General features: G+C 40.9%; 1 protein-coding gene across 2 annotated transcripts in view; it reads left to right on the forward strand.

Annotated features, from left to right (window-relative positions):
- Window positions 1-18,799, forward strand: part of FMN1 (formin 1) — a 185,885-nt gene that overhangs the window by 45,415 nt on the left and 121,671 nt on the right. For both annotated transcript variants that reach the window (XM_048486013.1, XM_048486012.1), the window contains one exon: window positions 14,122-14,183. In XM_048486013.1, coding sequence (XP_048341970.1) covers window positions 14,122-14,183 — 62 coding nt within the window. The remainder of the gene's footprint in view (window positions 1-14,121; window positions 14,184-18,799) is intronic.

Genomic DNA, 18,799 nt, shown 5'->3' on the forward strand with positions numbered 1-18,799 from the left:
CAGGCAGGGGCTGATGGGAATTGTAGTCCATGAACATCTGGAGTGCCATAGGTTCGCCACCACTGCGCTAACCTTTTGACTAGAGTGGCACCTTTATGGCAGCCTGGCACCTATCCTGATGCACAGGCAGCCCTTCTCAGGCAGCACTGAGGAAATTTCTAGCTAAGACTCTGACCAATTACAGAGGCCCTAACCAATTATGGAAGCCCTAGCACATGCAGCCCCCTCAACTAATTACAATCTACCTCCCACAGCTTAAGTTTGCCAGGATACGACCCGTTACTTGCCCCCTTGCAATATAGATTGGCTCACTTAACAGTGTGATAGTCAATTGTGGGTGACTGAACGAGGCAGGTTAGGTGGTGAAGGAAAAACCTCCCATACCCACAATAGATATTTCTAAGCACAAGCACACAGAACTTACACACACACACACACACACACACACACACACACACACACGAATGAAATGCTGTGGTTTCTTTAAGAGCCTCTTCCTACATCTGTACAGCAAGAAAAATAGGTGTGTCCACTCTATTTTCTTGAAGAGCAGGGCAATGCCCACACTCTCCATCAAATCTGTTACCCAAAATGGTGGGACACAACGAACTATAAGAAACCAGAGAAAATCAATTCTTTTTAAAAGGATTTTATTGGGAAAATAACAAATGGAATAAAATAAAATCTCATTCACAATCATTCATTTACTGGGGTAAAAACACACACATACAAGGTTTCCTAGGATATAATTTAGAGGTGAAAGACAGGTTTGGGATATATATAGAGAGAAGGGATAGAACATCCAAGATTATATTTACCAGTCTTGTAGTGGATGTCCAGGAAACAGAAACCTAATGGCTAGGCTCTGGATGATCTGCATGGATGGAACAATATTACAGACCACCATGGTGGCATGATAATATTGAACAACTGACTGGGGGATGAGACATGCTTTTATAGGGCAAAACATCTCTTGAGGCAAATGAAATCCTTGAACAAAGGATTTTTCCAGCTGTTCAAGGTGAGGTAATGGTCTTGAGTATCAGACCATTTCGCCTGATTGCTGACCCATTATCTTAATGAGTTTCGCTGGCTGTTGGACAAAACAGGTAATGACCCTTAATGGGTGTTGCAACATATATGGTCACAAGGAAGATGAGTCAGAGGAAAGGAGGATGAGTCAAACAAAAAAGAACTGGGTTCACCCACATGTGCTGTTGTTCATATTCAGATGTTATTTCCTGAGTATGTGCCAGGCATGGGGAAGGGGTCCTTGAGGCATTCTTGCTCACAAGGTTAGATACAGTCCCAATATGGAGTTTCTGAATCAAAACAGACTCCTACGTTTCAGGGCACTGTTCTGCTAGGTCTGACAAGGCAGAATTCTGGGAGAAAGACTATTCTGTCACCCTCTGCACTGCTACAGGTCAGGTTGGCTACAATTGCCACATGAATCTTGTTGTACCAGTTCTAAAAAATAACTTCACCACTTATCACTTCAGTTCTGGGTTAAATTCAAGGTTCTAGTGTTGACCTTCTTATAGGACAAAGATACTCTCCTCAGCAGCTCTGGTGAATAGATCTAGAAATATTCCATATGTAGAAGGATCATGCCTGTGTCAGTAAGCAAAGTGTAGTAGTCGATGAAGCTCTTTTCTTTTTGCTGTCTGCATTTTAATGAGGCACGTATTAAGTTTACTTGCCCATTATTACAGATGTTCCAGGACCAGTCTCAAAAGGCAAGACCTGATTGGCTCCTTTCTGATGAGAACTCTCGGGTTTCATGTCAAACCGCAAAGTTGTGTGGTTTGGTTTGCAGAGTTTGTAGGCTTCAGTCTTCAAAGGAATACTTAAACTTCAGATGTCCAGTATGAAGGCCTCCTTAGTCTGTTTTTGTATATTTAATGTAAATTTTAATATTGTTTTAATTGAAATGACTGAATGTCTTAAAATGAAACTGTTCTGATGTAACAATTTTACTCTTTATTTGTAATTTTTTTTCAGTTGGTCTATGACCATTTTAAAATTGAATCTGAATACTTGAGGGATCCTCAGGTAGATCACAGAACCCTATGCAACTGGGTCATGATCACCGCTGCCATTTTGTTGCTATCTTTGTGTACACCTCTTGCCTTGCACACGCTCAGTGGTGGAGGCGATTCCTTCGTGGCTCTGTTTCCCCCCTCCAATTCTGGTATGCCTTCTAGTGCTCGGCTTGTTTTCCTGTCCTATCCCTGTCCTCAGTTTGCTGCCTGCAGCCCTGGCCTTGACACTAGTGAAGTCATAAAGCTGTTTGCCCCTGTTCCTATAAAATTATGTAATTTGACTTCTTGTTGTGAGTTTTTCATCTCATCAGTTCCAAGGTCTAGAAATGTTGAAGACTACAGATCTAGGCCAGTTTGTCCTGTGTTAGTGGTCATGTCTCTTGAAGATTACAGTTCATAGATCTTTCCCAACCTTATTAGTGGACATCCTTTAACTAGAGGCGTGAGACTACACTGATATCTCTTTTAAACAAAGAATGTACTGTTTATGGCCCCATGACTAATGAACACAGCTTCTTCAAGATGAGTGATGTGTGCGCTCAAGGTTTACCACAGAAATCCCACAGAATGATCCCACAGAAAATGAAGAGTTAGGAATGAGGCAGACTTTTGAGTCATTCTAGGTTAGAAGCATGATTTGTGGTGAAGGCAGGCATATTTTGAGAGCAATTTGCCCAACAGTTTCCAGTAACTTTCAAGCCTAGCCTGGAATGAACAGAAAAGTTTAAAAAATTGCTTTTCTTTCCTATCTTGGATATCTTAGCCATACAGTGTGTACATCTTTTGTATCTAGAGGGTTACTCTGGATCTCTGTTTTGCTTTCTGATGACCTTCTAAAGTAGCACAGGAGGGGGGGGGTGGGCAGTTGTTGGTCCATCACCTACTTTCCATCCTGGCAGGTAGCTTTGACTTGGAATGCAATGAAATTGGTCAGCTTCTCCAGAATCCTGAAGTGAATTATGCAGACAGGAATAGCATCCATAGTTAGGCTTGGATTGTGTGGAAAGAGGCAAAACGTGGCTCAGCGCATACACAATGGGCTTTTGTGCATTTACTACTTGTGGTACGACTGTTTTCTTCTCCGTGAGGTTTTCTTTGTCTTTCCAGATCTTCCATTAGAGGTCTTGAAGGGTGCTTTCTTTATCTACATCTGAGTTTACTTTGGCAATTTTTTTTTATGTTTGTTCATTTCAAATATAATCATTGAATTTACTCAGTAAAATGAATGTTATATTTAAATGTCAAAATAATTTTATGTCCATTTTTTAAAAAAATTTCTCTTTAAATCCATAGAAGGCATTTGTACTATTGTAATTATTCTCTGTAGTTACAGGTTCAAAACTAATTTGCACAAAGTATTTGCACATGGTAGAAAAACCATTACAAATGATACCAGTCTTCCCTCTTGATTACTTATACTACAGTGGATTGAGGATGTTCTAGTGACATCTAGTGGTTTGATTTGAAAATTGCATTAAAATGGAGGAAGTATTTCAGAGATGAAAACACTGGGGTGGGAGAGGGGAAGCCAAAATAGATATCACAGGAAAAGGGGGACTGTGATGATTCATGGAGCAGTCAAATGTAACTTTTTCTGACAATGAACAATTTATCCTTTTCTGATCTTTCCACATTGCTCTTTATCACATTTCCCACACTATCTGTACTATCCTTCTCCTGTAAATGCAATAATAAATAAATACAAAACCCAGAGGTTATGAGCGATGAACTGGGTGTGATTCTTCACTCCTTCACATGAGCAGTAGACTCTTATCTAGTGAACTGGGTTTGTTTCCCTGCTTCTACACATGAAGCCTGTTGGGTGACTTTGGGTTTGTCATAGTTCTCTAAGTATTCTCTCAGCCTCACCTATTTCAAAAGGTGTCATGGGGAGAGGAAGGGAAGAGGTTTGCCGGCTGCTTTGAGACTCCTTATAGGAATGAAAAGTGGGGTATAAATTCAAACTCCTCTTCTTCTGGGTATAGACATTTTGAAACACTTGCCAAGCTCTACTGCATTTACTTCTCCTGCCAGTTTTGTCTGCCACTTATATAATTCTTATTAGTATATAGATTGTACAGGCTTAGCCACGAATGAGAGTAAGAAGTGACCCTTCATGCTATTTGGAGGAGGAGACCATTGGTTGTTTCATCCATATTCTTCCCGAACTGCAGCTTCCAAAAGGGAAGTTTCACATTTCCAGCTTTTCTTCCATGGCCATTTTGCATTTACAGAACTCTCTTTCTCCAATTCTGTGTGCTTTTCCTTTGTGATTCATTCCCTTTAACATTTGATTTGTGGCAGTAATCAAAATATGGCATGCCAGTCTGCTGACTTCATGATAGCTATTGGGTGAACAGAGTGTAATTTCAGCAAGGACTTAACAGAGTATAGATTTCAGTACCATTTTTAAATTGTAAGGGTCAGTCACCTGTTTTGGAAAGGTTCTGTCAGAGTTTTTCACAGTTCACTTTGGATATTATTGTTCTAAATAATATTTTTGTTATTTGCAAGTGTTTACAAGCTTACAGGATTCATAAGAAGTCAGTTGCTGTTATTTAATATTCAACAGATATCTTGCCTCTCTTGTTTCTTGTAGACAAAGAGATGTCATCACTTGAATGAAAAAGGTACATTTGCTATGTTCAACAACTGAACTGGAAAAAAACTGATGTTGGGTTCTTTGGCTTGTGTACTGTTGCAAAGCCCCATGAAGGGGTATGCTCTTTTAAAAATGATTTCACAAATAAAGTTTGTACATTGGCTCACCAGTGGTATATTGTGACATGCTGGATGTTGGATAATGTTCTGTTTTTGCTGTCCCAGGCTAAACACATCTGGTAATATTTAATGTAAAACATTTGAGGTATTTGCATAGTACTTAGCTTTCCCCCCTAAAATTTGACTTTAGGTAGCTCACAAACATTTGTTTATTTATTGAGAACATGTTTAGACTGCTTTGCCAGAGACTTCTTTACATTGGCATGTACAAGACAATAAAATTGTAAAAACAACAGCATAAAAATTATCCACAATTAGCCATAAAACATATACACAGCGCAGTCATAAAACAGTGAATAACATAACCATCTAGCTACCACTGTAGCTGCTTGCTAAATAAAAAAAATCACTGCATCATTGACAAAGCAAAAATATCTTCAACAAAAAAATTCTAAAACAGCACTCACATCATCTTCTTTGAGAGACTTCTCCAAAGGGTTGGAACCACAACTAAAAAAGTACCGGTACTTTTCTGTCTGAAGGGAAAGTAAGTCTTTGGGCATTTCCCCACTCCCTTCCATCCCCCCTATGCCGTAGCTGCTGCTCTCAGCTGGCAGCGGGTATCCCAGGCGCCACCTGTAAGGCGTCCCCTAATCTCACTCTAAAAGCGGGGTCAAAGCGCTGCTCAGAAGAGCCTGGGATGTCACAAGGCCTAAAGAGCTGACAGTGGCAGCTGCCGGGCTGGCTGCATTATCCCTGCCGTGGGGAGGGAGGAGGAACCCTGCGCTACTCTCCTCAAGTAGCGCGGGGCTTACGGTAAGTGGGGAAAGGCCCATAATGGTGTCCCAGCAGCATTACTCCTATCTAAGCAGATTGAATTAATTTGACTTAGACTGGAGCAATTGTGTACAGGATTGCACTGTAAAGCTGCTGGAGGGAGCACAACTCATAATAGTTTCTAATTTATATGGCCCAATGGGCCACAAGTATACAGGCACACCAAAAAATATCTGTTGCTCATTTTAGTAGCTGTTGTGATTCATGGGAACAAAAATTGCCAACTTCCTGGTAAGGCCTGGAGATCTCTTTAGGCTGAAGTTGTGGGGGGCACATTCTTCTAGTGCTTGCCCTGGGTGCTAATTTCTGTAGATACACCCATACTTAAATACTAATACATTTATTGTGATTTCTTGCCGCAGAGCTCATGGTTAGATGTGTGAAAACGTTCAGCTGGCAGAGATGTATACACAAAATCATCCCACAGGAGAACAGGACTTGTTCCTGTGCAGTGGGCCTACCCGAAACAACTGAACACGTGCTCCTTCATTGTAAAGATTTGGCAGTCTATCGGTTGCTTTTTCTCGAGGCCATCTTGAAGAAATTTTCAGTGAGATCAGACAAGGAAATAGTTTCATACTTGCTTAGTGACCATCATCCCCACACTACTGAATCAGTTGCCAGGTTTTTAACAAAGGCACTTGGATCAAGAGTGAAACCTTTGTGTAAATTTAGTCAATTGGTTTTAACATAATTTGTATTTTACCACTCTTTATATGCCATTAAAGGTTTTGTATTTGTATTTGTATACACAAAATGTTGAACAGCAGAAGCGAATGAAGGGATTATCACAGTGAGAGACAAGACAGCCTCACGATTCAAGTTGTAGATGTGCTTCATAGCCTACCAGTGGCCACTGAGGGAATCTGTTGCTTAAAGCTACAGGTGTCTTTTATCATTTTTGAGTTTTTACAACTCCCCAATGTATTTTTTTAGATTTCAGATTTTTCTGCAAACCTGGGGTCCTATTCAGGTTTGTAGAAACATCTGTGTTGCCTGTTGACAGCTCCAGTCACTGGATTTAAGTATCCTCAGATTTGCCCAACATGGCTATTAGAATATAGAGTGCTATTAAATCAATTTTAGCTACATCAACAGTAATATTTGGCTTGTTTTTAAAAATATCTAGACAGTGAAACAGATTTTCAAGAGTGGAATTCAGTTGGCTTAGACTAGCCACAGTTGGCTTAGACTAGTTTTCTTATCTACACATCAAATAGCTCTTCTTGCGTAAAAGAAAAACTAACATGTCCCTCCCTTGTATGTGATACATAGGTGGAGGCCACTGATAGGAAAAAGGTAGTTGATAAATTATATGATGGTGAATTTACTTCCTTTTATGACACATCTGGGCTTGAAAGAACACAATATTTCAAACAAAATGTTTTAAAGTAAGATGCATCCTATGCTTAATAGTCAAACTGTGTTGTAACAGGAATTATTGTTGTAATGATAGAAATAATAGTATAACTAGACGTTCATGACATGTAAGGATAAGTGTTCAAATTTTAAACTTTTGTTGTTTAAAAAGTCTTTTTAGAGGGATAATTACAGTCTCTCTTATCTCTTCAGAAAAATGCTTCTGTGCAAGCCAATGCTCTTCGATTCGATTTCGAATACCTTTAATGGCATATAGATTGTTTAAGATTAGCTTAGCAAGATAATAACAGCCTTTACAACTTTACAATTTCTGACGAGTTAAAATAACACCATTAAAAAATTTAGCCACCGCTTCCAACAGCTCGTAGTTGTGGCTGTTTAAAAGATATATAACCTTCTGTTTATCTGTAATGCCTTCACTTCCATGCAGGAAGGGGATTATGTGCTTCTTCCTACCTATCTCATAAAAGGGACAATCCAACAGCATATGAGATACTGTTTCCACAGAACCCATGCCACACGGGCATTTCCTTTCTTTATGTGGGATTCCAAGGTGGCGTCCAAGGCTAAAGGAAGAAGGCAGGGCATTACACCTAGCTAAGGTGATTGCTCTACGCCACCCGGCCTCAACCAGGAGACCAACGTACTGGGCTGCAATTAGTCTATCCATAGGTATTCCCAGAGAGATCGGGGAACAGGTTTTATTAGCTTCCTCTAGCATCTGTTGAAACTCTCTGTCAAAAAAGTCTCTTCTTGATAGCCCCATAGACCTCCTGCTCTGTTAGCATTAGCAGGTCCTCCAAGGAAATGCCCAACTCATTAAGTTTGGCTTCGGGATTTTGTAACCCACCACTGGGTTGTGTGGAGGATGGAGCGTCCCTGGGATGTATAGTCCAGTTCATCTCGATTAAAACAAATCCTGGCCCAAAAACTTGAATGTACGGCACCAGGCCAGAGTTTCCAGCCGATGCTGGCCTGTTTCTAAGCACAGGGCCGCATAGGGAACAGAATGGGGCAAGCCAAGGATTTTATACAGAAAGTATGACTGGACCCTTTCAACCTCTCTGCTCCATGCCCCTATCCAGATGGGGATCCCATAAAGGATTTGTTGACTCACTTTGGCATTAAATGCTCTCAACGCTGCAGGGATGTATCCTCGGCCTTTCCCATAGAGGAAGCGTATAATGGCTGAGGCACTTAATTTAGCTGCTGGAGATGGCCCGATTCCTATGTAGTGTCCAGGAGGCCCTATGATGGTAGGTAAGCCCTAGGTATTTATATGACTGCACCTGCTCGAAACTACTGTGGCCTATCCGCCAATTGGTGGCTTTCCATTTATGGGTAAATACCACAATTTTGGATTTATCTAAGTTAAGTTGCAAATCGTTGAGTGTGCAGTATTCTATACAACACTCTAAAGCTCTCCTTAGTCCCACTCCTGAGCTGGAAAGTACAACTGCGTCATCAGCAAACAGAAGCAGGGGTATGGAAGTTGAGTCCAGTGTTGGACTATGTACTTGGGCCTCACTTAGTGTGGAAGCTAGATCGTTAATAAAGAGCTTAAAGAGTGTAGGAGCCAATACGCAACCTTGTTTTACCCCTTTAGTAACTTGAATTTTTGGGGTTAACAATCCCTCCATGTTACATCTCACGTGGCAATAAGTGTTTGTGTGCAGGATCTTAATTAATTCAAGCAACCTTGGCTCTACACCTTGGCTGCTGAGTTTCTTCCAGAGAATCTCTCTATTAACAGAATCAAATGCTTGGAGATCGATAAAGGCTGCATACAAGGGGCTCTTTTTCCTCTTATATTTAGTTATCAAGCAACTTAACACCAGGCAGTGGTCGAGGGTTGACTTACCCCTTTGGAATCCAATTTGTTCCTTCCCTATGACATTTTTTATCAACAATCCAATCAGTTAATTTCCCAAGGAGGTATTTGGCATAAAGTTTTCCCAAGACCGAGAGAAGACTGATTGGTCTATAATTAGATGGACTGTTAGGGTCACCCTTCTTATAGATAGGGATGATAATTGAGTAGCTCCACACAGTGGGAATTATGCCTGTTTGGTTAACCATGTTAAACAATTGTGCCAATATAAGGGACCACCATTCCCTAAATACTATAAACAACTCTGGAAGAAGAGTGTCAGGACCAGCAACTTTACCTCGTTTAAGTTGGCTTATAAGTTTCCCAATCTCAAGAGAGGACACAGGAGGCCAGGGGTTGTCAGAAGGTAGAACATGAACCAGGGTGGAATGAGAATTCTGGCACTCCCCCATTGTTTCCAAAAAAAAACTCATACCATTGTGATCTTGAGATACTAGAAGGAAGGATACTGCTATCTCTAAGCCCACCAGTGAATATTTTCCAGAATCTTCTAGAGTCGTTGTCCTGTACTGATTGAATCAAGGAATTCCAGCAACGATCAATTGCCTCTTGTTGATTAGTCCCAGAGTTGCAATGCTAATTGCGTTTTTAACGTAAAGTAAGATGTGGGCAGGCTATCCCATTTTTGGCTTTTATAGTTTTTGTAAATTTCTCGCAGTGAGTGTTTTATGGCCATACTCCTAGAGCAGAATTCCAACCTGCGTGGAGATTTATTGGGCAAGGATACATTCTTGCGTTGGGACTGTTGGATTAAATCCTTAATTTTTTTGGTGATGTCATCAAATTTTAAAACCATCTCATCCGGGGATGGAGCACTTAGCATATCCAACCTCAGTTGCTTCAGCTCTTGAGAGCTGAGAAGCTGTGTAATTTTGTACTCCAATGCCTCAGACCATCTAACTCTAGGAAGTAAGTGATTTGGCGAACTCACTTCAACTGTCGGCTGGGGATGGGGAGGAGTTTTATATTTTAATATAACTGAAAGAGGCAGATGGTCACTTAAATGGTGGAATAATACCTGGAATTCACCTACATATTCAAAAAGGTTGGGGGATATTAAAATATAATCAACCACACTACTCCCCTTCCTAATGGCAAAGGTGACCTCTCCAGAGCTACTAAATTGAGTAAGTCCATTTAATATGCATAGATTGTTCTGTATGGCAAAAGAAATTAGCTCTTTCCCAGCTATATTTGAGTTATTATCTTTGGAGAACCTAGGAAGTGAGAAGAACCAGGGAAGGGTATCAAGTTCAAGCCCCAAGGGTGTAATCAGGGCAGTCTCGTTACCTCCAATTCGAGCATTAAGGTCACCCGCTACCACTATTTCAGTCATAGGATATAGTTGTTTCAGGCTATCAAGGTAGTCTGTGATACACATCCAATGTGAATGGACGGTTTCACTATCCGCCGTAGGGGGAAGGTAGATGTTAACCACTAGGAGGGGAGAGATCAAGCCCTCACATAGAATAGCCTGAGCTAAATGATAGCATACTGGTAACTCTGTGATCCGGAGGTTCAATTCTTGTGCTACCAAGATTGCCAGACCCGCCTGGTGCCTTCCCATCTTATTAGACTTATGAGCAGGAAGACAATAGGCTTGATATCCTTGGGCTACAATAGGGAGAGGGGTCCAAGTTTCTTGGAACAGAAGTATGTTAAAATCTTTAAGAAATGTTAAAAAATCGAGCCAATGCTCTTCTCATTGATATGTTGACCAGAGTGTGTGTAGAATCCTAAGTGTGTCACACTATTTTTTTTTAAAAAATGATGTCATACATTGTGAGTTATTTTTAATCTGTTTCATAATCATTTCAAACAGTGAATTTGTCTTGCCCCCCCCCCCGCCCCCCTCCACTGGTATAGTGCATTGACTGGTCATTTTCACTAACACTTCCAGTATGATGCCAAACTAATTTTCTGGGCCGACACATCTAATTTGAACCTCAAAACTGTCTGTACAGAGTTAAGATACATTATCTCTGGGAAGGAACGAAGAATCAGCTATGTGTTTTCAACAGGGCTGATTAAGCAAGCTACATGCATGGGCTGGTTCCTTTTGTCCTCAGCCTCTTGCATTGTAGTGGCAGCACAATGGTCTGATCAGATAAAATGTGTCCTCATCCTATATGATCAGGTAAATATAGATTGAAAAGCAAGAGGGTGTTCAGATCACTGTCTGGTCTGGTTTTATTGGATCAATTTCAGTTTTTGAGGTTCGAGGACATGGACAAGTTGCTTGCGGGGATGTGACCTACTGCTAGGCCCCGGACCCTTGTCCATCCTAGCTGATAAAAGTTAGTTGGGATGGTTGTGGTGGTGGGTTCAGGAGCTGGTAAATGCCTTTTTGATGGAAGGAGGTAGTGCTAGTGCTTCTGAAAGAGGGGTGGTTTTGAAGGGGCCCTCTTTGGATCCTATGGTGCTCAGCAATTGTCACCTAGTGGCCAACATCCTATTTTTGGGCAAGGTACTGGAGACAGTGGTAGCGTCTCAACTTCAGGCTTACTTGGAAGAAACTGATTTTCTGGGTCATGTTAACCTGGTTTTCCAGTGTGATTAAGACATGGAAACAGCCTTGGTCACCCTGACAGATGACCTTTATTAAGAGAGAGAGAGAGAGAGAGAGAGACTAGGGAATACTACCCTGTTGATTCTTGTTGATCTCTCAGTGGCTTTTGTTACAACCATGGTATTTTGCTGGACTAGCTCCAGGGAATGGGGTTGGAGGGCACTGTGTTACAGTGGCTGTCTTTCTATCTTCAGGGTCAGTTCCAGAAGATAGCTTTGGGGGATTCATGCTCGCAGTCCTGGGAGCTCACTTACGAGGTTCCCCAGGGCTCAGTCCTGTCCCCTACATTGTTCAACATCTATATGAAGTTGCTGGGTGAGGTCATCAGGGGATTTAAAGTTAAGTGTCATCAATATGTGGATGACACCCATCTCTATCTCTCCATTTCATCAGAGGCAGAGGTGTTCCATATGGTGGACTATTGCTTGGAAACAGTTATGGGCTGGATAGGGAGCAACAAACTGTGGCTGAATCCAGACAAGATAGAGGTTCTTTTTCTTGCAGGCCCTCGAGTCCATGAGATTACGAAACACCTGCTTCTGGATTGTATTATCCTAGAAGGACCGGGTGCAAGATCTGGGGATGCTTTTGGATTCATTGTTGTCCTTTGAGGTTCAGTTGACAGTAGTGGCAACGAGGGCCTTCCAGCAGCTCCATCTGGTTCACCAGCTCTGCCCTTTTTTGGACAAAAGAGACCTAGCCACAATGTTACAAGCTTCGGTAACTTCCCAATTGGATTACTGTAATGCACTCTAGGTGGGGCTGTCCTTAAAGATGGTTCAGAAGTTGAAAGTAGTGCAGCACACAGTAACTAAGCTATTAGCTGGTGCATCTGGCTAGATGCACATCACACCAGTCTGTAAGGAACTGCACTGGCTCCCAATTTGCTCCCAGGCCCAATTCAAGGTTTTGACATTGATATAAGGATCCCTAAATGGCCTGGGCCATGCCTACTTGAAGGAACACCTATACCTATATGTACCTGTCCTGGCACTGAGATCACAGGGGGAGGCATTCCAAGTAGTACCTCCCCCTGCCAAGGTGTGGGGACATGTGGGAGGGCTTTTTCTGTGATTGCTCCCAGGCTCTGAAACAGTCTTCCTTCAGAGATTCACCATGCACATGCCTTTTATGGATTTAGACACATGTTGAAGACTTTTCTCTTCACCCAGGCATTTGATTAGCCTCCCTGGAAACCTCCTCCCCAGCTGCTGGTCTTGGCAGGCAGGGTGAGGTGGGTGAGGATTGCGGTTGTCTTAAAGAGTTTTTTTTATCACTGTTTTAATTGTTATATTTTATTCATGATGTTTTATTGTTTTTAAAGCCTTTGTAAGCCACCTTAAGACACCAATAAGGCAGGGTGTAAATATCATAAACAAAATAAGAATAATTCCCCTTTGATAGCCCAACAGCAGTTCAGTTCACAGAACAGTTACTTGCTTTGTGATCATGATGCCACTTCATTATGTTCCCTTCAGAGACTATTGAGATAGACTGGTTCTGGAGGGTTTTCTGGGCTGTGTGGCCGTGGTCTGGTGGATTTTGTTCCTAACATTTCACCTGCATTTGTGGCTGGCATCTTCAGAGCTATATCACAGAGAAAAGTCTCTGATACAGCTCTGAAGATGCCAGCCACAGATGCAGGCGAAATGTTAGGAACAAAATCCACCAGACCACGGCCACACAGCCCAGAAAAACCTCAAGAACTAGTTGAATCCAGCCGTGAAAGCCTTCGACAATATATTGAGATAGAGTTTGTCCAGCAATTGTTTCCTCAGCTACTGTGATCTCACTTCACTTGCTTTTTTGTCCACACAAATTGTTTCTCTGACTCTCCTCCAGTATGGCACTTTTGTGTGCTTGCTTAATGTAAATGAGAAAGTCTCTGGGCTGTATATGTCACTACTAGCACTTAATGCCAGGTAAATTGTAATTAATCATTTTCCCCTTTTTTAAAGGGGGGGGGAGTAGCTTTATAGACATTGACTTATTTTCTTTTTATTTGCACCTAGTGCAACATTAGACACTTGAAAATATATCTAACAATAACAATCATAATAAATAGCAGTAGTATCAAATGAAATGCTGCAAACCTTTGCAAATTATATTGTTTTGGGCAATAACTGATATGTTCTATTCCCTTTCTTCATATAACTTTCAATAATCCTGTGCATGAATGTGCACTCACACAAATGATTCAACAAACTCCATTAACACCTATGACATTCATAGATACTACTAACTGATTTTCCACATAGGTATTCACCCACCCCCCACTCCCCTGATTTACATTGCTGGTAGTAGTTGGGAATTGTTTGGAGGAGCACAGAACTGTTATATAAAAGTCTATTGTGTTTGTATAGATTTCTGGAAAATATTTGTTACTGCAACTAAATTTAAAATAAAAAGGTTAGAGAGATTAACAGTGAATTAAGAAACGGAAACATGGATTTACCAGATCTAGTGATTCGAGATTCAGTCTACTGATGCTACTACAGCGTTGTAATTTGTCTCCTCAGAGAACCATGCTGCCAACTCCATCTGTGTATTATCTTAATCAACAACCAGAAATGATTTGTTTGGAATAACTATGTTGTGTCAAAGAGGCTGGTATCATGAGGGCTTACACTGCAACTGTATGTATCATAGACCTTACTTGAGGTTTCATTCTTTTCCAGAATACCATGCTGCTATTTTGCACTTAAAGAGGGAGCACAAAGATGAAATTGAAAAACTGAAGGTAAATATTTCTGGTTCTTCAAATCTATTAAAAAGTTTTTTTCCTTATAAAATATTGAAAACAGTGCCATAATTCTGCATATTATTGTATATGTTTTGCATTGGAAATATTCTGTTCTCCAAATGCTGCCAGACATAAAACTCATGAAAGCTCAAACCCTGCCCAAAATGTTGTTGGTTTTTAACTGGACTCTTATTAGACCTACACTGAGTTAATTGTTCCCATCCAAAGCTTTGTTATGTAGATGGAGTACACTAGCTCTCTTGCTTGCAAGTCTATCAATGTGCTGATCCTTCTGTTCATGTGATCTGTTCTGTCTACTAGAAGGAATGAGATCAGGACCAGCACCAGGAACCCAAAGAATATGTATTTATGTTCAATATGTTTATTTATTTAGTTGTTTGTTTGTTTGTTTGTTTGTTGGGCTTATAGACCACCCTCCCCCCAAGGGGCTCAGGGCGGTGAACAACAGTAATATAAAATACAATTTTAAAACACAATATAAAACAACTTAATATCACTCAATAAAACTAGGAATCATACAGCATCAGATGGCATCATAGCCCTCCCCCCTCCCCACCCTTGCACCCACAGGAGGCCTTCTCTGCATTGATTTTGCAAGACTAGAAGTTCAGTTCAGCTTAAGCTTGACACAGAGTAGCCTTTTTCAGAGGGATGAAGGCAGTATGACCTTAGTATCACAGTATGAAGGCAGTATCACAGATGACCTTAGGATGCACGCACTATCACCTTCAGACAGTTTGGTTTTGCAAGTTCTTGTGTCATGTTTTGATTGGAGATGAAAGTGTGCAGGTGAAATGTCTGTGTGCATGTCATAACACCTTTTTTAAAAATAGTCTCTTTCCAGCTTTATGCTGTGGTTCTAACGTATTAAAATCTGGGTTATAGTACTTTTTTTTTTTCATTTTTCCGTTGGCCATTTTCTTGTAGGTAGTTACTTACCATTATACCATGGAGAAAAAAGGCAGTATCTGCAGTCTTAGTGTCTATGTTTAACAATTGATTGTCTGTTCAGCAGTGGACCTTAGGGACAGTGCTTCAGGAAGTAATGGACAGGACACATCCAATTTGGTGCTGGGAAAGGGTAATTCCTTTACTCTCTGAGCCAAACTTGTGAAATTGTTAGAGAGGTACATTTTCTTATGTTCCCCACTAGAGGTCAGCTGGGCATCTCTTACTGAAAGGGAAAATGTAATGTCACTATGTACTTTGTTTTACATGAATACACTTAACCCAGACAATGAAAACAATATTACACATACAATATCTCTTAAAATAGTGGTTGTCTGTTTAGAGAGGACTATTTGTTTCAATTATAGTTGTTTCATGACACTCTAATGTTTCTAATTAGCATGATAAAGATTATAGACGCAATGCTAGATGGATACTAAGCACTAGATTGCTATCATCATAACAACAACAATGCTGCTTACATTAACTATTTGCTACTGGCACACAGTGCCTACCTCTGCCAGCAACCTTTGGGTTCACGGTCACGGTCACCCAAAGTCAAATGTGGGTGATTCATTGAGGGATGTCGTAGTTTTGTTATTGATTGCTAGATGGAGTGAGTGACAACTGAAGGCTGTGGCAACCTATGGGAGTCAAATCAATTGTTTGCCCATTTCCTCGCCCCCTATCCCTTGTTCTGTGTTAGGGTTAGGTGCCACTCTAACAAACTCTGTGTTTTATAGTGGAGTGTTGATACTGTATGCTGTTGTGATGCCTGGGCTCTGTTGGTGGGTTTTTAGTCAGGTCTGTGGAGAGGTGTATAGGAATGGCACTTTTGACGAGTCCATTTGGACTAAACTATTGATGAGACTCTGAATGGCTGCTGTAACTATCTGTCTTTTATGGACAATTGTTTTATTGTTTTATTGTTTTATTGTTTTATTGTTTTATTGTATTTATTGTTTTATTGTATTTATTGTATTTTGGAATGCCAATAAAGGCTATCATATCATTTAATTAGCATAAATACATTAAAAGATTTTGAACTGAGACTGGCTGGTTAATGGATACTGCCATATAGAACATTTTTCCTATCATCCACCTGAAGGTGATGTTTATCTGTCCACTTCTGATGTGGGAACACCCTTGAACTCCTTTATCCACAAGCCCCTACTGAAACATACTGTAAGGGATAAATGAGGCGCCTACCCCTGCTTGTTCCCTGAATGTACTCCCTTGCTGATTTCAAGTTCCATTTCACTTGTGACAAACAGCATCCAATACATTATCAAAACATTCTGAAAAAAATAATTCCATACAGAGTAGGTAACACTTGCTAAGAGGAAGGCAAAATCCAGCCTCTGAAACACTGACATGGGGACAGTCCAAGCTAGCCTGATCTCATCAGATCTTGGAAGCTAAGCAGCGTTGACCCTAGTCACCACCAAGGAATACCAGGGTTGCTACACAAGGTAGGCAATGACAAACCACCTCTGAATATCTGTTGCCTTGAAAACCCTTTATGGTCATCATAAGTCAGCTGTGACTTGACAGCAAGAAATTTAAAAAAATTTGCTCAATCAAAATTACTTGGGAGGTGTCTAATAGAAGTTTGGATCTTTTTACCATCTGCTGGAGAACCAGCATGGTGTACTGGTTAAGAGCAGGTGGACTCTAATCTGGAGACTCAGGTTTGATTCCTCACTCCTCTGTGTGAGTGGTAGAGTCTTATCTGGTGAACCAGATTTGATTTCATACTCCCACATTCCTGCTGGGTGTCTTTGGGCTAGTCACAGTTCTTTGGAACTCTCTCAGCCCCACCTACCTCACAAGCTGTCGTTTGTGGGGAGAGGAAGGGAAAGGGTTTTGTAAGTGCATTTGAGTCTCCTTCAGGAGAGAAATCCAAACTCCTCCTCCTCCTCCTCTTCTTCTTCTTCATTGTTCATTAGTTGCATCATTGCAAACTAAAGCAACCAATGTTCAGAATCCATATCATTCTAAGATCTTCCCAAAATATGGATTCTTTGGTCTAAACTGCACTTTGCACTGTAGGTCTGCTGCTTTTGTTTATAATTGTTTTAGGTTGCAAATGTATCCAGGATAAGAAAAACTGACAAGTATTTTAGCAGCCTAATTCTACACATGTTTGGTTGTGGTGGGTTTTCCAGGCTGTGTGGCTGTGGTCTGGTGAATCTTGTTCCTAACGTTTCGCCTGCATCTGTGGCTGGCATCTTCAGAGCTGTATCACAGAGAAAAGTCTGTTTCACATTGTGTCCAGTGTGTAACAGATTTCTCTCTGTGATACAGTGTGTAACAGACTTCCCTCTGTGATACACCTCTGAAGATGCCAGCCACAGATGCAGGCGAAATGTTAAAAACAAGATTCACCAGACCACGGTCACACAGCCCAGAAAACCCACCACACCAGTTGAATCCGGCAATGAAAGCCTTTCTTGCATGTTTATTCAGAAGTAAGTATATTCTGAAATGATTATTCATTGATATACCTCAATAGCAATTAATCCTTAATATGAAGCATCTTTGGAATATAATGTATTTCAGTTGATGTTGTATGAAAGCCTTTTCTTCATCCAAAAAAAAATTAAGATCCTTTTTATCTATGTGTTTGCATCTTTCTTTTTATAATTTTTATTATTTTCCAAAGTATATTGAACAGATCAGAAACCAAGAAGTACTGGAAAATAGTTGAGATTAAAGCATAAGAAATATCTCTCCACTGTTGCATTAAATACACATTACATATTGGATCTCAATATAACATTTTCAGATTACCGGAGATACCATTATAAAGTTTTAAAATCTTTGCCATGTATCCATCAGCTCCAAAGCATTTTTACTGAGAGTGATGAATAGAAGACAAGTTTTAATTCACAATTTGGACAGTTTGAATATCTCATTATTTGAGTTGAGCAGTGCCCCAGGAATGTTTATGAATCTGATCAACAAGGTGTTGTATAAAGGAGTTGTGGTTTACTTAGATGATGTGTTGATTTGCACAGAGTTCCTGGGCTACCAAATATCAGCAGTTGGTATTGAAATGGACTCAGGCAAGTTACAAGACATGCTGGACTGGGAAGCTCTGCACACACAGAAACCGTTCCAAACCTTCCTAGGTTTTTTGCAATTTTTATCATTATTTCATTTTTCAGTTTGCACAGACTGCTCTTCCCCTGACTGGTTTGCTCAAAACCAAGGGGAAAGTGCCCAAGGCCAAGGCACTGGGGCACGGCTGGATTGGACACCTGAGTGCCAGCGGGTTTTTGATGACTTAAAAAAACTGTTCACCTCAGAGCCTATTTTGCATCATGCAGATCCTTCCAAGCCGTTCATTGTGCAGGTCGATGCTAGTGATGTGGCCATGGGTTGAGTCCTCCTCCTGCAAGGGGAGGGTGCTCGGTTATACTTGTGTACTTAGTTGTCTCCCAAGTTCACTGAAGCTGAATGGAATCAGGCAGTGTGGGAGAAGGAAGCTGGAGTCATTAAGCTGGTGCTGACAGTGTGGCACCATTGACTGGACGGGGTTTCCTGCCTATCTGGGGTGTAGACCATAAAATTTTGGAGCCATTGTGATACCCTCAGAGACTGAATGCAAAGCAACTCTGGTGGGCAGAGTTCTTCTCCAA

The sequence above is a fragment of the Sphaerodactylus townsendi genome, linkage group LG02 (assembly GCF_021028975.2).
Source record: "Sphaerodactylus townsendi isolate TG3544 linkage group LG02, MPM_Stown_v2.3, whole genome shotgun sequence".
Classification (NCBI taxonomy): Eukaryota; Metazoa; Chordata; class Lepidosauria; order Squamata; family Sphaerodactylidae; genus Sphaerodactylus; species Sphaerodactylus townsendi.